Source organism: Dermochelys coriacea, chromosome 3, assembly GCF_009764565.3.
Source record: "Dermochelys coriacea isolate rDerCor1 chromosome 3, rDerCor1.pri.v4, whole genome shotgun sequence".
NCBI classification, from domain to species: Eukaryota; Metazoa; Chordata; order Testudines; family Dermochelyidae; genus Dermochelys; species Dermochelys coriacea.
In genome coordinates this window covers 148,217,833-148,243,683 of record NC_050070.1, presented here as the reverse complement: position 1 = coordinate 148,243,683, position 25,851 = coordinate 148,217,833, and the positions used below count along the sequence as shown (strand labels likewise).

At 42.7% G+C, this 25,851-nt stretch overlaps 1 protein-coding gene across 1 annotated transcript in view; it reads right to left on the bottom strand.

The window, feature by feature from the left end:
• The window catches only part of BIRC6 (baculoviral IAP repeat containing 6), a 342,876-nt gene extending 317,750 nt beyond the window's left edge, over positions 1-25,126 (bottom strand). The window contains 4 exon segments of the mRNA XM_038394017.2: positions 7,816-7,997; positions 24,785-25,041; positions 25,043-25,093; positions 25,095-25,126. Of these exon segments, the coding sequence (XP_038249945.2) occupies positions 7,816-7,997; positions 24,785-25,041; positions 25,043-25,093; positions 25,095-25,111 (507 nt within the window). The 5' untranslated portion in view covers positions 25,112-25,126.
• Between the last annotated feature and the right edge of the window lie 725 nt (positions 25,127-25,851).

The following is a 25,851-nucleotide window of genomic DNA, read 5'->3' as shown; positions in this document are numbered from 1 at the left end:
TCCCACTTCTTGTGCCAAGGTCAGTAATAAAAAGATTAAATAAGATTGGTCCCAAAACAGATCCCTGAGGAACTCCACTGGTAACCTCCCTCCAACCTGACGACAGTTCGCCTTTCAGTAGGACCTGTTGCAGTCTCCCCTTTAACCAATTCCTTATCCACCTTTTGATGTTCATATTGATCCCCATCTTCTCCAATTTAACTAATAATTCCCCATGTGGCACGGTATCAAATGCCTTACTGAAATCTAGGTAAATTAGATCCACTGCATTTCCTTTATCTAAAAAATCTGTTACTTTTTCAAAAAAGGAGATTAGGTTGGTTTGGCATGATCTACCTTTTGTAAAACCATGTTGTATTTTGTCCCATTTACCATTGACTTCAATGTCCTTAACCAATTTCTCCTTCAAAATTTTTTCCAGGACCTTGCATACTACAGATGTCAAACTAACTGGCCTGTAGTTACCCGGATCACTTTTTTTTCCTTTCTTAAAAATAGGAACTATATTAGCAATTCTCCAATCATTCAGTACTATTCCTGAGTTTACAGATTCATTAAAAATTCTTGCTAATGGGCTTGCAATTTCAGGTGCCAATTCCTTTAATATTCTTGGATGAAGATTATCTGGGCCCCCCGATTTAGTCCCATTAAGCTGTTTCAGTTTCGCTTCTACCTCTATATCCTTCTTCCCATTTGTCATGCTACCATTATCCCCAAGATCCTCTTTAGCCTTATTAAAGACTGAGGCAAAGTATTTGTTTAGATATTGGGCCATGCCTAGATTATCTTTAACCTCCACTCCATCCTCAGTGTTAAGCGGCCCCACTTCTTCCTTCTTAGTTTTCTTCTTATTTATATGGCTATAGAACCTTTTACTATTGGTTTTAATTCCCTTTGCAAGGTCCAACTCTACCCGACTTTTAGCCTCTCTCACTTTATCCCTACATCATCTGACCTCAATTAGGTAGCTTTCCTTGCTGATCCCTCCCATCTTCCACTCCCTGTATGCTTTCTGCTTCTTCATAATCACCTCTCTAAGATGCTTGCTCATCCAGCTTGGTCTACAACTCCTTCCTATGAATTTTTTCCCCTTTCTTGGGATACAGGCTTCCGATAGCTTCTGCAGTTTTGATTTAAAGTAATCCCAGGCCTCCTCTACCTTTAGATCCATAAATTCTTCAGTCCAATCCACTTCCCTAACTAATTTCCTTAATTTTTGAAAGTCAGCACTTTTGAAATCAAAAACCCTAGTTGCAGATTTATTTTTGTTAATCCTTCCATTTAGTTTGAACTGAATTAGCTCATGATCACTTGAGCCAAGATTGTCCCCTACAACCATTTCTTCTATGAGGTCCTCGCTACTCACCAAAATTAAATCTAAAATGGCATCCCCTCTAGTCGGTTCAGCAACTACTTGATGAAGGAATCCATCAGCTATCGCATCTAGGAAAATCTGAGCCCTATTATTATTACTAGCACTGGTCCTCCAGTCTATATCTGGGAAGTTAAAGTCTCCCATGATCACGCAGTTTTCATTAGTATTTACTTTATTAAAGACATTAAAAAGGGCTCTATCCATATCCAAATTAGATCCCGGAGATGTATAGCACACCCCAAGCACTATCGTAGGAGAGGCTTTACTAGTTTTCTTCCCCAATGTAATTTTTGCCCACACGGACTCTGTCTTATCCATTGCATCGCTTCTTATTTCTTTACATTCTACCTCATCATTGATATACAATGCTACTCCTCCCCCTTTACCTTTATTTCTGTCTTTCCTAAACAGCACATACCCTTCAATACCTGTAGTCCAGTCATGACTACTATTCCACCATGTTTCTGTTATCCCTATAATATCTGGTTTCACTTCCTGCACCAGTAGCTCTAGTTCCTCCATTTTGTTACCTAGACTCCTCGCATTGGTGTACAAACATCTTAATTTTTGCTGTTTGGACTCGCTCACATTTTGTACCCTATTAGGCACAGTCATTCTACAGCCAGTATAACCTATTAGACTAGTATCCACACTGCCCTCGCTCCTTATATACATTCTCCTACCCACGGCTGTATCCTTTCTTACTTCATCTTCTTCCCTCTCAATGCTAAAATCTGGCGTGGAGATTTTCTGGACATCTCCCATCCATCTCCCCCCAATTCCTAGTTTAAAGCTCTCTTCATCAGTTGTGCCAGCCTTGATCCTAGAAGTCTATTTCCTTCCCTACTCAGATGAAGTCCATCCCGAGAGAACTGACCTCTGTCCATGAATGCCTCCCAGTGGCCGTACATCCCAAAGCCCTCCTTATAGCACCACTGCTTAAGCCATCTGTTGACAGTCATAATCTTGTCACACCTTTGTTGCCCTTCTCTAGGAACAGGAAGGATCCCGCTAAAGATCACCTGAGCCTCAATTTCCTTAAATTTCCTTTGTCTGTTATTGTTGCTGTGACGATATGAATATGCGCTTCTGCATACACTTCTCTACCCCAGGATAGCCTTAGAAACTGTTTTTTTCATTTCAATTGGATTTTTCTGATGAAAGATTTTAAATACACATACTTTATATAGCTACATACATACCACAATTACCAAATGCTCTAGAAGTATTTTCATACCCCCCCCCAATAATTATTTTCTTTACTTACATATGTTTCTCACTACTTCTCTGCTTAGGAATCCTGGCAACCCAGACACCGTCACTTCTCCGTAGCCCAGCAAATAAAAGTGTGGGAGCAAATTATGCCAGCCACACAAGAGTGTGATGCACACTCTTCCTTGTCTAAGGAGACGATCAAAATTCACCCACGCCCTTAGAGATTAAGTAGTAGAGAGGTCAGCCACAGCTGCCTGCAGAGCTCCAGGTCCGGGTGGGATGGGCATGGAGATGGACCTTAGTACTGCTTCTCATGAACTCTGAGCAGCAGTGCAGTGGGGAGTGCACTGAACACCTGTGAAACAGGTACAACAAGTGCAGCTAGTCAGCAGCCCTGAAGGCACTAGGCCTGCTCCTGGCTTTCACTGACAAAATGCCTTCCGGAAGTGGCATTCAGTTCAGACCCCTACAGACTTAATATAAGCCATAATATGTAAATTAAATAATAAGCTACCATTGGGCAAATACAGTTAAGATGAATGTTTGTTTTGGACAAGTAATTCCAATTCAAAACACTCCTAATTAGAAGTTTTAGTATGAGCAAGTGTTCTGGTCCAAATGTGTTTCACTGAAGATGATCTTGTTTTCTTTCTCCATTCAGTTAAACAAGTTTTGTTTAAACACTCCTCTGTAACTTTGCTTGATACTAATTAGCATGTGTATCAGAGAAAACTCGTGCTTTAAGTTGAACATTTAGCCATTAAACTATGGATATTTAGGAGCTAGTGAATAATAGTCTTAAACAGTTAGTTTACTAAAAAACTGTATTGCCAGACAAAATAAAGCTTGAAATCACTATAAGAACAATTTGATAGCTTATATTGTTTAGTGGGTGAATTTTATTTCCACACATAAATACAGGCAATAATAATCATTTGTTCATTAAGAAGCTTTCCCATTATATTTTAGCGGGAATAACCACCAATAGCAAATGTGATAGCTGAGATTGTAAAACATTTCCCATTATAAACCCCTACTTTCCAAAGCTCATAATTTCTTATAAACCCCCTTTTCTGCACTGAGATTTTCTATGCTCTCTCTTTGCCCATGGACAAGTTAAGCCCCAATTCTGCAAACATGCACATGAGTAACTTAATCCATACTGGCCTCAATGAAGCCAGTAAAGTTATACATAAGCATACATATTTGCAGGATTGGAAAATTTGGGCAAAATTCTTTCAGTTGGGTATAAACAGCAAAATGAAAAAAGGTAACTTCAACCCATTGTAATCATACTTTGTGAATAGTGCTAATGAATATATGGCTGAAATTTGGAATTTGAAATAGCCTTTACCTTCTGTCGTAAATATAAAGGAAAGGGTAACCACCTTTCTGTATACAGTGCTATAAAATCCCTCCTGGCCAGAGGCAACGTCCTGTTACCTGTAAAGGGTTAAGAAGCTCAGCTAACCTGACTGGCACCTGAGCCAAAGGACCAGTAAGGGGACAAGATACTTTCAAATCGGTGGGGGGGGGTACGGGGGATGACAGAAGGCTTGTGTTTGTGCTCTTTGTTTACAGGGTTGTTCTCTCTTGGGACTGAGAGAGGCCAGACAGAAATCCATCTTCTCCAACCCATCCTAATCCAAGTCTCCAATATTGCAACCAGTATAGGTAAACCAGGCAAGGCGGATTAGTTTATCTTTTGTAGTTTATCTTTTGTTTTATGTGAATTTTCCCTGTGTTAAGAGGGAGGTTTATTCCTGTTTTCTGTAACTTTAAGGTTTTGCCCTCTGTGTTTTGAATCTCAATACCCTGTAAAGTATTTCCCATCTTGATTTTACAGAAGTGATTTTTACCTTTCTTTTTTTAAAAAAAAAAATGAAATCCCTCTTTTCAGAGCCTGACTGATTTTTCCCTTGTTCCAAAATTTTGTAACCATTTGGTTAGGATATTATTCTCAAGCCTCCCCAGGAAAGGGGGTGTGTAGAGCTTGGGGGGATATTTTGGGGGAAAACGTCTAAGTGGTCTCTTTCCCTATTCTTTGTTTAACACGCTTGGTGATGGCAGCATACTGTTCAAGGACAAGGCAAAGTTTGTACCTTGGGGAAGTTTTTAACCTAAGCTGCTAAGAATAAGCTTAGGGGGTCTTTCATGCGCGTCCCCACATCTGTACCCTAGAGTTCAGAGTGGGGAAGGAACCCTGACACCTTCACTGAGGATTAGGTGTCTGCTTGATTTGAAACAAAAACTAGTTTAGATTTACTAACATGAGCATCTATTAGCTAGGGACCATAAAGCACTTTCCAAATATATATTAATCCTCAAAAACACACCTAATGAGGTAGATACATTATATTACATTTGCACATGGTCTAGCAGAGGCACAGAGATACTAAATGAATTGCCTACAGCGAAATGGGCAAGAGTGGCAGAGTGAAGAACAGAAACATGATGCATCATGTATTCTGATGAAAACTAAACCTGATCCCACCTTTCCTTAGCAGCCCATTCCACGGATAAATCTCTACAGTAAAGCTTTTGCTGGAAGTAACCAGTTGGAAGCTGCCTGAGGAAGTATGATTGAAGAAGAAGAACAACAACATGTGGTGGACTAGCCACAAAAATAATTACAGCAACATGGCACACCCAAAGTGGAAAGTTTTTGAAGACTAGCTCAATCACAACCACACAATGGTTTCACCATTGCCCCCCAAGCTTGAATCAGAAGTGCAAAAGGCAGCAGCCAAGAGCAGGCAACTATGTGCCTTTACAGCCATAGAAGCTTCTTTAGCCTTTGAGATCAGTAATAAACTGAACTGCTCATTTGTGGAGGAGACAGATTTATACTGAGTGATGGGTAAATTAGTAACAAAAAAAAAATCAATGATATTTTGAGAAGAAATAGAGTGCTGGGCAATATGAGGCACAAAACAATATGCTAGAAAGACTGCTCATGATTAACATTGCAATATTTTAAGAGTAGTAATACCACCAAGAAATGCACACATATTTGAACAGCATAACCTTATTTTATCTCATTCTCCCTTGCTCCTCGTTCTCACCATTGTTACCTGCAGGTCTACAACTAGGTTTCAAGATATCAGAGGCAGGAAATAAAAAGAAAAGGAGTACTTGTGCCACCTTAGAGACTAACAAATTTATTAGAGCATAAGCTTTCGTGAGCTACAGCTCACTTCATTGGATGCATTCGATGCAGCTGTAGCTCACGAAAGCTTATGCTCAAATAAATTTGTTAGTCTCTAAGGTGCCACAAGTACTCCTTTTCTTTTTGCGAATACAGACTAACACGGCTGCTACTATGAAACCTGTCAGAGGCAGGAAATGTATTTTATTTGCGAAGCACATTGCACAATTCCTACAGTATGCCAACAGGCCACCTTCTGAGGAAGCAGTTTTGTCAGATCTTTCATAGTTTGGAATTGGGAAAAACAAATATACTTCCCAATGCCATGTGCTAGCTTGCAGGCTGGTAGGTAGCTGAAGATGATCATTTAAAAGACGCACTTGTTCCCAATGGCACATACTGTGACACCCACCTGGAATGACTCCTGGGTTGCTGCCTACCAACCATTATTATGTACATTGTTTTTACTCCCCATAGAGCAGTAGACAACAGAAGCAAACCAATAAGAGAGAGTCTCCCAAGCTAAGGCTGCTCCTCAGAGGAAAAGCAAACTAAAATCTGCATGGCTCCTCACACTTCCTGAGTCCTTCAGAAGACAAAAACTTATCAGTGTATCGTGTGATGAGTTTAGAGAAAGAATATTTGGGAGAAAAGAAAGAGCAGAAAGCCTCAATGTTGTCACATGCCTATTAGAGATGGGTACAAGATATAGAACCTGATTTGTAGACGTATCATACCAGAAGTTAATAAAAGTAGAGTGCAAGACTGGTGAAAGTCTTGGACTACAAGGGAATACGGAGCCAGGCATCGATGAAGGGACTCTTCAACCTGATCCAGTGCACTCTTCGGAACACCTATTTAAAGTTTCCTGGGGCTCTCAGGGGATGGTGTTACCACCTCTAATAATGAAAGGTAACTATACCAGACTGTTCTTGCATTAAAATAGCATTCCCTGCTTTTTTCCTGGCAATCAGATAGTCTAGGTTCTTAAGCTGTTCCTGCTGATCTCCAATTCCTTCCCAAACAATAGTCTTTAAAGAGAAGAGTCACTATCCAGACCAAAGAAAAGTATCTACCCACTGTTTTAGGTACAGGGATCTTCTTGCTGAAACTGACATGGCCATGGAACTGAATACTGTTTGTATCACATCATAGGTGATACAGCAATCGAGAGCAGAACCCAGGAAAGTAAGTGTGTTGGGCTAGTTAGAGTCCTCATATGTGGCCTTGACACCCACCAAGCTTTTGTAGTCACCCAGAAGGCATATAAAATGCATATAACTGGCAATGGTAGCAGTAAGCCTGAAGACTTGGAAAGCTCTTTTCAGAGTTAACTATCAGCATGGGTTTTTTCCTGAATAAGAATTATGGTCTCATGTTAACACGTTACGTTATCTAACATGTGCGAATATATTTTGCAAGAGTCTGGCTTTCCTCAACCAGATTAGTATATGTTAGAAGTACGCTGCATTGTCTACAATGGACTCTCTTAAAATAGGTTAGCTAACACGCAAACATCACACCTTAACTCCAAGTCAAGACAAGACCCCAGGAATCATACTTCCATCATGAGCTAGATGGACAAGCTTCCTTCAAGTGATATGCAATGACCAGGTGGTATTTGCAATCACCTCTCAGGTAGGGAAAAAAAATAGTTGATTAATGGAGGCAACATGTTAGCCATTCATCCCTCTTTCCTTGTTCTTGAAATCCTGGAAGGCACATGATCTAAGGGTTCCATAGTCTGGGCAGTGGTTTCTGGAACGGGTAGCAGGAGCTGCTGCTTGGTTGACTACAACAGAGCAGGAAATGAGTCCCCTATTTCTAGTGATTGCTGGACAGGTTTCTCTTCTGAAATGCCTCAGCTGGATAGCAGGAGTAGGACTGGCTACGTGCTCTTTTTGTTCCCAGATTTTAGCTTGGACTATACCCGATCAAGTTTTGGTGGAGGGCAATGACTGCTTTATGGTGATTTACATGATCCCATGATCCCTTTAATACTGAATTAACAACTCAGGACAGTTTCATTATCTCTAGTATAGAGTCATTATATACTAACTAACTATTTAGAACTTACCTCTGTAACCGGCAATTCAAGTTGAACCACATCATCTTGCTTTGAAACAGGTGTTTGCAGAGCTGTGTCTAGCAGCAAGATGCCATTGAGGTCTTTCCTACATCCGACTGCATAATCATCCACAAAGATAACTTTATCCACAGCAGAAATATATTGACATCTCACCCGTCCACCTGGTTTAGCTGCATGGGAAAATACAGAAGAAAATGCTATTAAAAGAAATAGAATTATTTATCACAATCCAGTCAAATGTTTTTTGGGACATGAGAACTTACTGATTATTTAGCTAAATTTTTTTGATGTTGAAGGGGCAGTCCAGGACTAGTTTTTTTTTTAATAGTTATATGATCAGATATCTTGAAGGCCATTGTGTCTTCTGGCAAAAGTCACTAAGATTAATGACATTGTTTGGCAAGAATACATGAACAATTATCTATGACCATTTTAAGAGCTATAGAGAAAGCAGTCAATCAAGTCCGACTTTCAGTAAAAAGTTAGTTTTGCATGTATGTGGCAAACAAAGAGCTTGCATTAATTCCTTTAAGACTATGATGAGTACTTCTTCTTGACTGCAGGTCAAGTTAATGATAGGAATTAAGCTGTACAGTGAACAGCTAGATCAAGCCAAAAAGTCCAACAGCTGCTCAGTACTGTGGAGATGGGTGAAGCCTCTCCAAGGCCAAAGGGGACCACCAGATCACTAGTCTAACCTCTTGTATATCACACTTCACCAACAAAACCCAGCACCTGTACACCAAACTGAACAGCCAAAATACAACTGCACACAGAAGACTACACTATTATGTTCCACAGGCACAGAATAGGTGCACCAGGGTGCAATGGCAGGGAATTAATTGAGATACACCCAGAAAATCCTAACTAGTGACCTATACTCCATGCTGCAAAGAAAGGTGGGGGGGGAACCACACCACGGTCACTGCCAGCCTGACCTGGGGGAAATTTCCTTCCTGACCCCACATACAGTGATCAGTTAGATTTTGAACAAGAACCAGCCAGCTAAGCACATGAGAGAGAATGCTCCATGCCCCCTCAGAGACCTGTCCTCAATGTCCCATCTCCAGCTGTGGCCATCCCTGATGCGTTAGAGGAAGAAGACAAAAAATACAGTAGGGGGGATCCCTTCCTGACCCCCTCCTTTCCATCTAGAAGGAAAGGCAAGGGACTAAAGCCAATCTAATTAGTCCCAGTTAGACAAGACACCATAATCTGTACTCATGTATAGTCATCCTGACATTTTCTTCCAGGAGAGGAAAAATTTCAAATGAGGACTTAAACATACCACTTCTAAAACTATAAACATTTAAAAAGACATTTCAACAACAAAGGTGTGCAAGGACAGTAAAACTACCATCTCTACAGTGCTCTCTTTTCCATGTGTAACAGAACAATTAGAAGCCAATCAACCTCAGCGGAACCTGATAATCCAGATCCCATCAACTTCTGAGTAGTTTCAATTATTTTTACCAATATGTATCATTTTACATTTATGCAAGGTAATGTGTATTGCCCCCATCCTCTTTCATTTCAGATTAATTTTAAATATCTCACAGTTCTCCATAGTTTTCAGTAACTGTTATCCACCACAACTTCAAAACCTCCTGTATACTTCCTCCTCCAAATAATAAATGAGCTAATCCATTACTAACCTGAAAACCAGGGCTTTGGAGCTGTGCTCCAACTCCGCTCCAGGCAAAAACCTGCAGCTCCACTGCTCCAGAGCTGCTCCACGCTCCAGCTCCAGGCTCCGCTCGAAAGCCCTGCTGAAAACTACCCTTCTATTTATAACCTGACTATGGCTTCACCTTAGCACCTATGGTTTCTCCCTCAAAACACAAAGTGATCTATATAAAGCCTACAGTTCTGAAGTCATACATAGTCTGAAATAGTTGTGACTGGTGCCTTCATCAACTAGAATTTTGGTATCAAGGACCCCTATACTCCCCTGGTTCCTTAGATAAGTTTGTCTGTCAATGTACTGCCTTTGCAGATCCTTGCTGAGAGAGGCATGTGCCCCACCTCAGGAACCACTGAATCATATAGGAGTTATAAAGCCTTAGTTCTAGCTGACCTAAAAAAAGAGAGGACACTTTAAATGGAAAAATCAAACATTTGCAAACTATACTCTGACCAACGTGCTGGAGTTCCTCAGAGAGAAATGTCTACTGACAAATACAACTGCAGCCAAAGAAAAATCATTCTACAGAAAAAAAAATAATTTTTTTTCCTACGGACAGTAGCAAAAGTATTAAAAGGTAAATTCCACTTATTTAAGCTTATAATTCATTGTCTCAAGGACTCATTGAAAAATCATTTATCATGTTCAAAATTGACAAGTATTTGACATCTTCAAAATTATGCCATAACTATATTTGCAGTTTGTCTCCTCCAAAGACTAACATGTACTATATAGTACTAGAACAGGGGTGGGCAAACTTTTTGGCCCGAGGGCCACATTGGGATGCAAAACTGTATGGAGGGCCGGGTAGGGAAGGCTGTGCCCAGTGATGAGCTGCCAAAAACTTAATCACCAGTTCCCTCCTCACCTCACATGGAGCCCCACGGGGAAAATCTGGTGGGTCCAGAGCCCCCACCAGCAGCTCCTGGCCCCAGCTTACCTCTGCTCCGACTCCTCCCCTGAACATGCCGCCCCCCTCCCCGCTTCTCTACCCCACCCCCCTGGCTTCCCACAAATCAGCTTTTAACCCGGGAAGTCAGGGAGGGCTGAGAAGCAGGTGGTGGCTTCGTGCTCAGGCCCAGGGAGGCAGAAGTGAGCTGGGGCGGGGAGCAGTTCCCCTGCGCGCCCCCCGGTTACCTACTGCGGCGTGGACGGCCCTCCTCATGCGCCCCCCCCAGCTCACCTCCACTCCGCCTCCCCCTCCGCACGTGCCACCCCGCTCTACTTCTCAGCCCTCCCTGGCTTCGTGCAAACAGCTGATTTGCAGGAAGCAGAGCGGGGGGGGGGGGGGAGATGCAGGTGGGCGTGGAGCTGCCAGTGGATGATCTGCACCCCCCAAATTTTCCCCATGGGTACTCCAGCTCTGGAGCACCCACAGAGTCAGTGCCTAAGGCACCACTTTTGGCCGGTTGTTAAATTTAGAAGTCCTTTTAGAACCGGTTGTCCCAGTTCTAAAAGGGCTTTAAAAATTTAACAACTGATTCCAGCAAACCAGCTCCAGCTCACCACAGGCTGTGCCTCTCCAGACAGCCTGGCCCCTGCCCCCTATTCACTCCCTCCCACTCCTTGACTGCCCCCCTCAGAACCCCCCACTCATCTGACCACCCCCTATCTAACACCCCCTGCTCGTTCCCCATCCCGTGACCGCCCCAAACCTCCTCCCCATCCAACTGCCCCCAACCACCGCCCCTGCCTCCTGAACCTCCATCCCATCCAAGCGCCCCCTGCCCCGACTGCCCCCCGGAACTCCCTGCCCCTTATCCAACCCCCCAACCCCAGGCCCCTTACCATGCCGGTCAGAGCAGCATGTCTGGCAACCGTGCAGCCCAGGCGGAAACAGACACACTGCTGCACTACCCTGCATGAGCACGCAGCCCTGCCACCCAGAGTGCTGCCCATGCAGCAGCATGGCGGCAGGAGAGGGGGAACAGCCCCACGGGCCAGATGTGGCCCGCGAGCCATAGTTTGCCCACATCTGTACTAGAGAGTCTTTTAGTTTAATAGAATAATCAGGACTAGAGACTTTTTCTATGAGATTATCAAGAGACTGTATCCTTTATATTTTGATTCCTTCAATTTACTTTTGCAGAAAAGCTTTTGCTGTCAAAGGATGATCATCAAAAAAAACTCTACAAGGATATTTACGATTGCCACCTGGACTCTGTTCAATGTTTACAAACAGGAAAACTAGCCTACTTTCAGTTCCTAGAATTTGAATGAAATGGTTAAATGATATCCCATATTATACCTACACCTACAGAAGCAGATACTGCAATCAAAGACTGCTGAAGTTGCAAACCCAACTCTCAACAGCTGACTAATAACTTCCACTAGTTCAAAGGTTCAGCTCCAAGTTCTGAAGTGGACCGTGGTCTATATATGCTCTTGGGATAGCAGGACAGTCTAAAAATCAAGAATTTCAGTTTACAAATCACAGGTTCAGAACCAGGGTTTGGAAAAGTTTGAATTATCCTGGAATCATTTGAACTGGATCCTCCAAAATATTTCTAACCTTGGCAAATCATGGAACATTGAACACTACGAGCAATCATTCTAATTACCACCCTCCATTTCACCCCCAAATCACTAGTAGTTCATGGAATACTTTCTTTATGCTCTTGGCATTGACATGGCTCATTTTCTCCTACACATCCCTGGCTTACAAGAGTAGGCAAAACAAGAGTCAAGCCTTCATTCTACAATCAGGCAAACTGGTGTTCTGCTGGCAAAGTGATAGTCCAAACCAACAGTACTTGCATTCCCAAGAAATATAGAAAAATTGAATTCAGTCACAGATCCATTCCCAAATCAACAGTAAATTGGGGATGACAGGAGAAAGTATTGTAGCATATATGCAGCAGAGGGGAAAGCAAAACCCACTCCAGCAGTCAAAGGATGGAAAACGCTCAGTGCCTTCCATATGAGAAGTAAAGCATACTGAAAAGAGGAGCAGTGTCCAAACTGAGGGGCAGATTTCGTTGTCTGTGGTTGAATCCCTTCTGTACAGAGGAGGGTCATCCCTGCTTATGGCTAACATCTGACTTAAGATGATGACCAAGAGCAAACTTTTTGCCTGTGGCAAGCATCTGCGAGCAAATAGCATGTAGATTCATCATGCAATTCTGTCCCCTTAGAGATCAACTCATCCCTCCCGCCCCCCCTAAGACTCCTACTTCAATCAACATCCAGGTTAGACAGTAAAAAGTGATTTCGGTATTTTTATTTTTGTTGTTCGGTAAGCAGCTCTCTGCCACATTCACTTTCCTTCCTGACTAAAATATGCTGCTTCACTTGTAAAATTGGAGTGTCAATATAGGAATTTCCATATTGGATCAAAACAGTGATCCATCTAATAGAGTATTCTGTCACCCATAGTGGCCAGTACCAGTGCATCAGAGGAAGGTCCAAAAACCCCAAATAGAGTAATTAAGGAGTAATCTGTTCATAAGGGAAGTTTGTTTTTGTTTTTTTACAAACCCTCTCACTTACAGGACAGTTTATAACCATTCCACTTTTTAAAAATGTTATCTAATGCTCTTGTCGTCATTATAGAGAAGTGAGATCCTCTTTGAAATTGCACTTGTGTTTCTAGCTGAATTTTGCACCCTGTTCAACATCCCAAAACGAGTCAAACCAGCTTGAAAATTGGTAGGTCAAGTCAGAGTCCAGGGTGGAGCCTGTGGCAAAAACCTGAAGTTATTTTAACAAAAAGAGCTTGAGAGAGTACCCTAAAAACTGAGGGGTTTTCAAAAATTACACAAGTTTAATACTTCTGTTCACGCCAAGGAAACACAGGAATCTTAATAGTGAATACTCTTTGCCAAGATCTAGTGCAGTGGTGCCCAAACTTTTCCCATTGTGCTCCTTCTTACCAGTAACGGAATCTGTCCATGCCCCCCACTCCATAATTGGCTGAGCAGAGGAGCTTGGACTGAAGACAAAGCTGGGGGAAGAAATGGGGATGGGGGAGAAGCTGGGTTAGAGGCAGAGCTGGCCTGGAGTCAGAGCTGGGGTCTGGCTGGGACTGCAGCTGGGCTTGGGGGCAGGGTGGCACTCTCTCCCCTGCCCACCCCCCATGAGGGCTAGCTTGGGCCCTGCCGCATGCCCCCGCAAACGCTGCTCCACACCCCCCCAGAGGGGCACACCCCACAGTTTGGGGACCACTGATCTAGTGCATGGTAAGTACCAAAACAATGCCCATAACTTCAGATATAGAAGTTATTAAGCCTTTAAAATTTGGAACTGCAAAGTAACGTTACAAAATGCTAGAAATCTTTTCAAATCATTGGCACAACTCCCCTTTCAGAACAGGAAGGCATGGTGAAAACAGGCAAAACATAGTTGCTTGCTTCAAAATACCCTTTAACCTACGGTAGTTGCTTTATGCTAGAAGCCCACAAGTTTCAGCTATTCCACTGACTAGTGTTCATAAAGTTGTGCATGTCAATGGAGTTATTCACAGGGGAGAAAGCCCCAGATCTATGAAGAAAAGAAGGGTTAAAATGCAGAGAGCCTGCCTCTTGAAGCTGCCAAGAAGCTGGAGAATAGAAACAAAACATTCCTTCCCCTTCCAACTGCCAAGTAAGAGTGGGGAGCTTCAAATTTAAGAGACATTACTGGGAGACTGCCCCCGTTTTAGGGAACAGAGCAATGAAAGACTAAGGAACTAAGCTGTGCTAGGGATCTACGATAAGCAGTACTAGGTCCAGAACTTCAGGATGAGAAAGGAGGCTTTTCAGTACCTCTAAGGGAAGCTAGCTGACACTGCAATACCAAACCACGAAACTGAGTGTTCCCCTCAACAGAGACACCCAATTTGGGATCAGGAAGCCCAGAGAGTGCACTGTTGTGGTGTAGGTTTCCAGGTCATAGTATGGTGTATATGATTAAGAAAGCAAGTGTGCCAGAGATCATACAGCTGGGCTGCCCAAACCAAGAGCCATAGATGGAACCACATCCCATTCTGGGCCACTCATTTGGTCACAATTTTGGATCCCACCCAAATCATACTCAGACAGCTGCTGCATATGCCATGCTGAGCACTTACAGCTTGACTGGCAGCAGTGTCTCATGAACCTAAGGGAATGAAAAGTCCCGGCTGTTATTAGGGAGACTGACCAGGCAATGGGCTTTGCAGATGCCACTAGTGGAACAAGTGCTGGCAGAGTAGAGGAAGTAGTGGACAATTCTGCCCTCATATGAAGCTATATCCAGCCTTTTACAAATGCTAACTGTGATATTTGTAAGAACCTGCAAAACTCTCTACCCACAAATCTGTACATTATGTTTCACAATAAAGAGCTGAAGACCTACTGCAAAGGATCCCTTACACACACTCCTTCCTCCTCTTGCTAAAATGGACAGGCTGCCATCTCCTCTGCTAGTTAGGATAATGGATATCTATTCGGGCTGTCAAGCAATTAAAAAATTAAGCACTATTAAATCACACTGTTAAACAATAAGAAAACAGTTTAAATATTTTTGGATGTTTTCTATATTTTCAAATATATTAATTTCAATTACAACACAGAATACAAAGTTTACAGTGCTCACTTTGTATTTATTACAAATATTTGTGCTATAAAGAAACAAAGGAAATAGTATTTTTCAGTTCACCTCATACAAATACTGTAGTTCTAGTTCTTTATCATGAAAAGAGAATTTACAAATGTAAAATTATGTACAAAAAACCTGCACTCAAACCATGTAAAACTTTACAGCCTACAAGTCCACTCAGTCCTACTTCTTGTTCAGTGAGACAAAAGTTTGTTTACATTTGCAGGAGATAATGCTGCCCACTTCTTGTTTACAATGTTACCTAAAGTGAGAACAGGTGTTCACATGGTACTGTTGTAGCCAGCACTGCAAGATATTTATGTGCCAGATGCGTTAAAGATTCATATTTCCTTTCATGCTTCAACCACCCTTCTAGAAGACATGCGTCCATGCTAACGAGGGGGTTCTGCTCAACAACAATCCAAAGCAGTGCAGACCAACGCATGTTCACTTTCATCATCTGAATCAGACGCCACCAACAGAAAGTTGATTCTCTTTTTTGGTAGTTCGGGTTCTGTAGTTTCCACATCAGACTGTTGCTCTTTTAAGACTTCTGAAAGCATGATCCACACCTCATCCCTCTCAGATTTTGGAAGGTACTTCAGATTCTTCAACCTTGGGTCAAGTGCTATAGCTATCTTTAGACATCTCACAATGGTACCTTCTTTGCATTTTGTCAAATCTGCAGTGAAAGTCTTCTTAAAACAAAGATGTGCTGGGCCATCATCCGAGACTGCTATAACATGAAATAGATGGCAGAATGCGGGTAAAAACAGAACAGGAAACATACTATTCAGGAGTTCAGTCACAAAATTTAGTTAACACATTTTTTTTTTTTTAAACACACGTCATCAGTATGGAAGCAGGTCCTCTGAAACGGTGGCTGAAGCATAAAGGGGCATACGAATGTTTAGCATATCTGGCACGTAAATACCTTGCAATGCTGGCTACAAAAATTGCATGAGAACGCCTGTTCTCACTTTCAGGTGGCATTATAAATAAGTTGTCAGCAGCATTATCTCCCATAAATGTAAACAAACTTGTTTGTCTTAATGATTGGCTGAATAAGAAGTAGGACTGAGTGGGTTCTAAAGTTTTGAACTGTTTTGTTTTTGAGTATAGTTACATACAGGGTGGATAAAAATAAATTTGGGGTTTTTTTTTTTTTATAACCATAGTGGATTTTTTTTTATTTAAATCTGATTTTTTTTATAAAATGCTTTGAAGAAAAAAAAACCTATCATAGATTAGGGATTATAAATTCTAATTCTATAGTTTGAGACAATATATTCATGTAATGTTTAAAAAAAGTTTTGTAAATGAGTTCCAATAGTTCATGGATTAGGGACCCAATCTTATGGGGTTCCAGGGGTTTCTGTATAGATTATTTAGGTTAATCATTCTATCTACCCAATGGGACTCAGTGCTCCGTCTAGAAGATACCATCAGAGAAGCTTAGTTTTGCAGTTCTCAAACTGTGGATTTGTGTCTCCAGAGATAACATGCTTGTTAACAGCAAAAATGTTTTTAAATAAAATAAAATAAGAGGTGAGAAACAGACCTCAACCCTATTGTCCCTCTGCAGATTTGTGTACACAGAGTCCATCCCTTACCTCTCTCTCTCTAAAAGTGCGAAGTTTCAAAAAGTTCAATGAATAAAAGATTGTTGGGGGCGGAATAGAGCTGGACAAGGAGAAGAAGTCTGAGATAAATGTGAGAAGGGAGGATCAGGCAGTAGAAACAAAAGTGAAACTGTTTGAGCAGCATATTCCAGAAGTCTTAAGGTCTGAGTGTAGCCTTCATTGATTTGAGATCTACAATACCATTCTCTCACTATAAGAGAAAACCTATAATGGTGGCAGGCTGTAAGAGAAACCCGATTTGGGAATAAGAACCATTAAAGAAATAATATGTTTGAAAGAAAGTCACACCAGTGAAAGTCACTTAAGCACTTGGATTCAGAGACTGTTGAAGTGATAATCTCACTTTTAACAGCAGTAGCTTCTTCTGCTGGTATAGAAAGAATATTTTCTTCCTTTGGACTAATTCATTCCAAATTGAGAAATCGTTTGGAACCTGAAAAAGCAGGAAAGCTTGTTTCTTTTCCAGATTACAAAACACACAGGAAAATGAAGGTGAAGACGACCAAGTTAGCTGCATAAGCCAATATTTTAAGTTTCTCATATTGACCTGACTGACATAGTCTATTTAATTTTTGTTTTTTTAATATTTCAATTTTAGTTAAAACAATTTAAACAAAAACAAACCTGATTTTAAAAAACTTGAATGTTTAATTAAAAATTCATATGCTTGTTTTATTAAATTATATGTTTGCTATTGAAGAAAAAAAAAACCAAAATACACAACGTTGTTGTTTTAGTTAAACAAAACAAATTTAAATGTCTGTCTGGTGATGTACTTCTCCTAATACAGCATGGCAAGAAAATCCTCCAAATAGTAATGATTAACCTGTTGAACTAGAGATAGTTCACCTCCCAACGACTTCATAAACATCTGCTTCAGTTACCTTTGGTAAATGAAATAACCAAACAATCATTCATTTTCTGATATAGCTGTAAAACTAGTCTGAAAAGTTTTCAAAATAAATCACTTTAAAAATATGTAGTGTGTACCTTCTAAAAATGAAACCTACATCTCGGAGTTGTGAAGAATATATATTAAGGTTATACCAACCAACAAGAATGCACTTTTATGTAGAAATCCATGATTAATCGAATCTTCCTGACTAGTGATTTAAATCAAATCCACCTTGGTTATGTTAAAAAATTAAAAAAAAAAATTCTACATTTATAAATTGCACTTTCACGATAAAGAGACTGCATTACAGTATTGTATGAGGTGAATTGAAAAACATTTTTACAGTGCAAATATTCGTAATAAAATTATAAGATGAGCACTGCACACTTTGTATTCTGTATTGTAACTGAAATCAATATATTTGAAAAATGTAGAAAGACATCAAAATATTTAATAAATTTCAATTGGTATTCTATTATTTAACAGTGCAATTAGAACTGCGATTAATCACAATTAATTTGAGTTAATCGCACGAGTTAACTGCGATCAAATCAACAGCCCTAATATCTATCCTAAAGGGATCCTGAAGTCCAAGCAACAGATTGGGCATCTCTCATTTGCCTCTTGTAAACCCCATGATCCACCTAGCAGACGGAGGTGCTGCTTTCCTTTTATCACCACCCCTTAGCCATCCTCTCTTCACCCCCACCAGTTACGTCACAAGCAGCCTCCATGTCATGCAGAGCAGCAAGTGCACAGGATTTGGTCCAATCCCTTAATGATTAAGTTTTACACCTGAAACCAGACCCATGGTTTTTCTTTGCCTTTTTGCATAGAATCTTTAGTGGGATCTTCAAAAAGTACCTAAAGGCACTTAGGTGCACAAGTTCCACTGATATTCAATGGGGCTTATGCAACTAAATCCTTAAGTGATTTTGAAAATATCCCATTAAGTCCTTATCTTGTCAAGGCATGGCTTGGCACTCCCAAATATGCTTACTCACATACCTGAGTTTTGCATATGCTCCAGTTCAACTGGCCCTGGATCTTTTCCTCTGCCCAAATCGAACCATGAGTCAAACATCAGCTTGAGATCAGCTGACAACATGATGGTTTATGTCAAGACATGTCACCAAGTTAAGGTTGCAACACAAGTGGTGAAAGATGTGGCACCAGAAGATCTTGTTCACTGTAGGTATAGCTTGCAAGTGAGCTATTGGGGCTATTACACCAGCAGTCTTGACCCATATTAGAGACTAAGGTGCACATGATGGTTAGCCTTACTTGAAATAAATCTAATCCAAACAATGGTTGTAATGCATGTGCAACACTAGAAGTATGAGCGGACATAAGGAGTGTTATAGGCATTTTAGAGGGACTACGGTCATTAAATTTAGGGGAAGATACCAAATGTCTCTAGTGTAGGTAAGGCCAGAAAAACATTTTTGATTTACACTTTGTTCACATAAGCAAGGTTGGTCTCCAAAACCATGCGAATTAGATACTTTTCCCTCCCATGAAAACTCAGAGTCAAGCACCATTTTGTTGCTTAGACACTATCCCTTGCCAAAGTTACACATTGTTTTTTACCAGTGTCGCAGCTACAGCTACCTCTGTAGAAGTGCTTTTAACAAAAGTAAGAGGTGTTAAACATCGCGTAACAGCCAGATACACGTTTCAGTAACTTGTTTTGGACCTACCTAAATTCTCTAGAGTGGCTGTAACTGGGGAAATTTACCCATTTTTCCCCTAGTTTAAGTTGAGAGCACAGAATAGCTACCTTCATTTAGAAGCATGACAGTGTTTAACTAGAGGATAAATGAACTCAGAGTTTTGAGAGTGGTTTTGAATCCTTCAGAATGGAAGGCAAATCAGAAGTACATCATTTATTTGCTACATTTTGTATCAAGTTAAGGTAGTTCTCTGTACAAAAATATTATAATATGTTGACTGTCGTGGTTTAATTTAATTCCAGTTACATAGTCCTAAAAGTAACTACTTTAACAGTGGCATAATGGAGTTGTAAGTTTATTTCATCAGTTACATATAAATAAAGTCCTTTTCATTTCATTTAATTTTTTTTTAACTTCCAACTAAACACATGTAAGTTAGGCAAGCAAAGTTCTATTCCTTCTTGTGCATCATCCATGTCAGCCATAAAGAATAATAATTTACCTTGCAATAACTGTGGTTCTTTGAGATGGTTGTCCATATGGATTCCACTTTTGATGCAGACATACCCCCAGGCATGCAAGATCTAGCTCTCTTTCCAGCTAGCAGCGTCGATTAGAATCACATCTGTGCCCTGGACATCCTCTCGGCTCACACACAACCCCCAACGGCATAAAGGACAGAGCAGGAACAACTGTCCCTCAGTTTCTTTGAGTGTACAAAATCCTGTTGCTATGGGATTCCATTGAAGCAAGGAAGGATGGCATGTTCGGGATTCCATATGGACAACACATCTCAACGATCCACAATCCCTGGAAGATAAGTAACTGTTTTTCCTTCTTGGTATGATTGTCCACGTGGATTCCACTTCTGGTGACTAGCAAGCAGTGACCCGAGTCAGAAAGTGCGTGCTAGGAGTACTATTTAAAACAAGGATTGCAGGACAGCTCTATTTAAGTGAGCATTTGTTCTTCAAGCCTCAACTAAGGAATAGTGCTAGGTAAAGTGTGGACTGATGACCATTTAGCACTGCCTTGCTAATTTCTGGAATAGAGATGACCCTTAGAGAAGCCACAGAAACTTCCTGAGCCCAAGTGGAATGGGCTCTAAGCAGCAAATGTGAATGCAAGATAGCTCTCTCGTAACAGGATCTATAGTTAGATACCCATTTGGACAACCTTTACCCTATCTGCAAAGGCTAAAAACAGCCTTGGGAAACTTCTGGAGGGCCTTGTCTCATCCAGGATATGCAGTTTGGCTTTCCCTCTGATTTGAGTGGGGCTTGGAAAGAAAACTGGGAGGTTAATCAACTGATTCAAATGAAAATTGTGAACAATTTTAGTCAGGAAATGTGGGGGAGGCCTAAAAGTCACCTTATCTTTATATCACGTAGAGTGGACCAGCCATAATGCCCCCTACCCGCTAAGCTGATGTTCTGACCACTAAAACAACGTTCTTTTTACTCACCTGTCTATGAAGACTGGGGGCTCAAAATTAGGTCCCACTAGGTCACTTAACACCGTTTTGAGGCCCCAAAAAAGAAAAGGATCCCAGACGGAGGGAAACATGGTTGATTCCTTGAGGGTCTCATTCAAGAGTAGCATGAGAAAATATAGTAGGACTGACTTGGAGAATGATGTGAAGATACTACACGCAAGCTTACGCTTACAGAGCTGATGGAGAGTCCGAAAGGTTTTACAATAGCAGATAATCCTGAATAGCAGAAATAGGGGTTCCAAAGAAGACAGATGATGCTTTGCTGCTCAAATAGAAAACCTCTTCTATTCTGCCGCACAAGTCAGTCAGTAGAGGTTTTTCTGCTACATGCTAAAAATATTCTGGACTTCAGCAAAACAATTTATTTCAACGGCAGTTAACCAGCCAGCATCCAGTCTGTCAGACATAATACTGAAACTGGGTGCAATATCTGATCTCTATTTTGCTAAAAAAAGATCCGGTAGAACAAGTAATGTGATCAAAGACTGTGTTGACAGGTTCAGCAGATCCAAATGCCAGCATTGTCTGGCCCCAGAGATGCTTGGCCAGTTCCAACAATCCCTCACTAATAGGCATGGAGAAGAGCAAAATTTGTAATTTGTGCGATTTTTCTTGCAGTATTTCCACCAAAATCTCCAAAGCATCCATCATGCCTCATGAGATGGAAGATCAATTGACCTTCCATCTCCTGCTAGTGTTCTTGCTCATCATCATGCTCCCGCTGATGCAGACTGAAAGACTGTACCGAATGACCCTCAGAAACAGACGTATGGTGTCTTATGCGGAGGCAAGTGAAGGGTGGTGGAGGAAGTTTTCCTAACAGGTTGCATACTAAATTCAATACGGCCAATAGGGCAATCTCTGGATTCTCTTCCAGACCAAAACAGCTAACAATAGGGAGAGTGAGGGGCAGCAGACAGCTCCGTGATATGTTCACAAGGAGAAGAAGAAAATGAAAATATTTCTTCCAGGGGAGTGGGGAGAGCTATCCTGTCTGTTGTCAAAGGGCATTCTCAAATCTTACCCACAATATGAACAGGATCGCTCACTGAGACCAAGGCAATAGCACTTCTAAAAAGGACAGGTTAGAACAGCAGATGAGGAGAGCAATGGGGGCTCTGGTTGTGTGGTCACAGAGATCCCTCAGTATTGAGAACACCTTGGGTACTGAAAAAGTCTGTGCAGGAGATCAGCATCATAGGCACAGAGGTTATCAATACCAAGAGCACTAGTACCAGGGGAAATGAAGACCGCAGTTTCTGGTGCAAGTGTGCGTGCTTGGTAACCAGCCAGTGCTGATGCATCAAAAGGACCTGCTCTGGGCAGCGAACTGCCTTTCAGAAGAGGAGAATAAGCAGAGACGGAGACATGATGGATCTTGTGTCTCATTCTACTAGATACCAGAGAGGGTGACCTATGCCTACACTCATGCTGGAACCACCATACCCTCCTACACTTCTTTGATGACAACAGAGGGCGGGGGTAAGCTCTGTCACTATCAGTAGTCAAGGGGTTCAATCTCCTGAAAAGCAAACCTGGTAGTTGGTAGTAGAGCTCTAATTCACAGGAGCACCAGTCAAAAGTGACTGTTCAGGCTTGGCAGAATCTTTTGCCTCAGGCTCTGAAAAGGGGCACTCCTTGCTTTGTGGTCCCCTCTTGGAGAAAGGGATATATCCAGTACCTTTCAGGGATGGGTCCCTTTGCAAGGCAAAGGACGCACCTAGAGTGCCCAGCACTGCGTGGGATAGTAGCCCCACAAAAGGGGCAAGTTTTAAATCCCAAGGATTTTGTTTCAGCCACTATGGCTGAGGTCCTGATATAATAGATTTAGGGGATCTCTCTTCTAAGAGCTTTTTGTTAAACTTTTGTCAAAGCTTTTTGTTGTAAACAACAAATATTGTTAATTTATATTACCATAGCACCTATGGACCCTAGTAATAGACTAAGATCACACCATGCAAGGTGCTATACAAACAGAGCAAAAAACATTTACCACTATCTAGCCTAACGAGATTTCACAGTGCACATAGTAAGGGGACACTGCAGAGGTTCCATCTCTGTTATAGGAAGCAAGAAGGAACTAAAGCCAGTTGGGTCCGCTCTATCCTTTATACCCCCAGGTGAGGTGGCACAAGGACATCGAAGGAATAGGTGCAATCCCAATGGGCACTGTTATCCAAAAAGAATCTGATCTCAGACATATGCACACCAGAAATGGAATACATGTTGACAATTATTCAAAAAAGAACAAAAGGTTCTCCAGGCCAAACTAAGCACTCAGCGGAAACTTTGCAATTGTGTTGCCACTGATAGATCATCATAGATGAAGCTTTGATACTTAGTAAATGAGAGACTTCAGAATTGAGACCATCATCATTTAGGAATTATATATTCTAATGTATGAAAGAAAAGCGTGTATAGATTTCTAACCTTTGCTCACTTGCGAAGTTAAATCTCATAATTTAATTGCTAATATTCAATGAGCAAGTATTTATTACCCAAGCCTAACTGGCAAAATTTGTGGGAAATCAGTACAGGCCCTGATTTTACTAAGCTAAATTCTGTATATTGCCAACAATGCTTCCTTCTTTTGAGATTTTGGTGATCACTACCAATGAAAGTCCTCTTAATAAAGTCTAGCTACATAATTTTAAAATTAACAGTGAAAGCAGAATTAGATTTTTGTATATTAAAGATTATGTCCCCAAACTATGAAATCCTGTCAGAATATTCTATTCTACTGGGGTTTGAAATATAATTCATGATCTGGGAAACTGATATTTGGAAAATAAGTTCCACGTATAAGGATTAGATCAATTTCCTAATCAGGACAGAAGAAAAAGTGGATAATTATTATTACAGAAAGTGTTGAACTCTTATGCCCACAAATGCAGTGAATAGCAAGAGCTTTTTAACATTAACGGAAAAACATTATTGTCGTCACCAATGAGAATCAAGGAGCACAGAAGCCCTCAGGAAAACCTCAAAAGGGTTTTTGAACCTAAAAAAACATTTGATATTAACGTTGATTTGGAACAGAAATCAAACATTACTTCTCGACCTAAAATAAATTTCAACCAACATGATCTATATCAAAACTTAATATCTGGATTTATAAAGTTTAGATCAAGACTCCATTAGCACCACACAGTAACTGGCATCTTCATCAATAAAGATTAAAGTAAAGCCCTATACACTCTAGCAGATTGGTACTAATAACTGTGCACTACTATTACTTACAAAGCAGCAACTAAATTAATATAAAAACAAAATCAAGGCCACTCCATCACATAATCCACTTTGTTTCGGAAGTGTTTAGCTTTATTCCTTTAATAAGTCTAATACAGATGCTCCACTGGCATCTCACCAGTTATCGGTCTGTATTTTATTTTTCAAGAACAAGAAAGTGTTAGTGCTGGCCACGGCGCTGCCCCTGCCCATAAGCCTCGGAGGAAAGCAACGATTTATCAGGTTTGATCAACGGAGGCAGGAAAGCTCAGGAGAGCCCCAAGAGACCGAAAATACCGAGCGGAGCCCACCCCCGCCTGCCCGCCCACGCGCAACCCCCTTACCCCCGTTCCCACCGGTTTTTAACCGGGCAGCGGCGAGTCTCGGCGGGGATCCCCCGTCTCTTCAGATACGGGAGCAAGGCCAGGACCGGTCCTGAGGAGGCGTCTCCCAGCCCCAGCCCCAGCCCCGGGTTACCCCCAGGCACAGGAGAACCGGGGCCCTAGGAACCAACCGAAACAGGCGCCGCATCGCACCCGCCCCTCAGCCGGGCGGCGGAGCAACCAGGGGGGAAAAAAAAAAGATGCCGGCAGCCGGCCCATCACAGCGCCCTGCCCACCTGCCACCGGGCCCGACTCCCCAGCCCAGCGCCAGCTGTTCCAAGGCCACCTCCCGCCCCAGACTCTTCCGAGCAAGGCCTGGCTCTCCCGGAGCCCCTACCCCACGGGCCGGAGCCCGGGCCGGCTCCGCCGTCGCCTCCCCCCGGGCCAGGCCGGGACTTGCCGTTGAGCGCCGAGGCCTGCAGCGTGGCCCCCGAGGTACCGTCGATGACTTTGATGGCGCCGCGGGCGGTCACGGCCAGGATGGCGTTGAGAGCCGGGTGGTAGCAGAGGCTACAGAGCCCGTCGGCGTCGCAGCGCAGGCAGCCGTCCCGCAGCAGCAGCCACTCGCAGGGGCCCGGCGCAGCGGAGACCGACCCAGGGCCAGCGGCCGCCGCCGAGGAGCATGAGGCTCCCGCAGCAGCCATCTTCCCGGCTGCTGCCACCGCTCAGGACAACAGGCCCGGGGAACCGCTCAGTGACAGTCCCAGCGGCCGCCACCAGTCACCATCCGGGTCCGGGGAGAGGGGGAAAGAGAGAGCGCCGGCGCGAGCAGGAAGTGACGCGTCCCACGCCGGATACGGAACTGACAGCCTGGGTGAGAGCCCTGAGGGGAAAGAGGAAAAAAGCAACAGCGCCGTTGCCAACGGCTAAGGAAGAAGGGGGGAGGGGCCGGGCGTGCGTCACCGCCCTGTTTCTGGGGAGGCTCCGCCCCCGACCGGCAGTTCCCCCTCGCGGCAGCCTCCGCCATGCCCGCTCCCGGAGCCCTGTGGCCGAAGTGCGACGGGGACGGGTCATCCGCCACCTCTGCGGCGGATGTCCCAGCTAGGGGCGTCTGTCCCTCTGACGGGGAGGCTACCTGGGCCCGCTTTATTGTCCCCGCCTCTCACACGGTTCGTGCTGGGCGGGGCGGAAGTGGGGAATCCCAGCCTATGAGTTGGCTAGGTCGTGTCCCCCCCCCCCCTCCCCCACCCCCGCGCCAGGTGCTGAATGGAGTCTGCAGCGGGTTGCCAAAACGGGAACGCGGCGCAGCTACTAGCTGGCAGCCTGTGTAACGTTTCTTACCTGAGCTGGTCACAGCCGTAGCTGGTAGTGCAGTAAAGTATCTTAAAGAGAACTCATCTGGTCTCTCTCTCTCTCTCTTATGATGGAAGCCGTGTAGCCAGTTGATATCTGGTACAGGAGCCTCACCTAGTAGCTAGCAGCCTTGCAACCTGTCATGTACAAGGAGTACAGGACATGGTGTCAGAA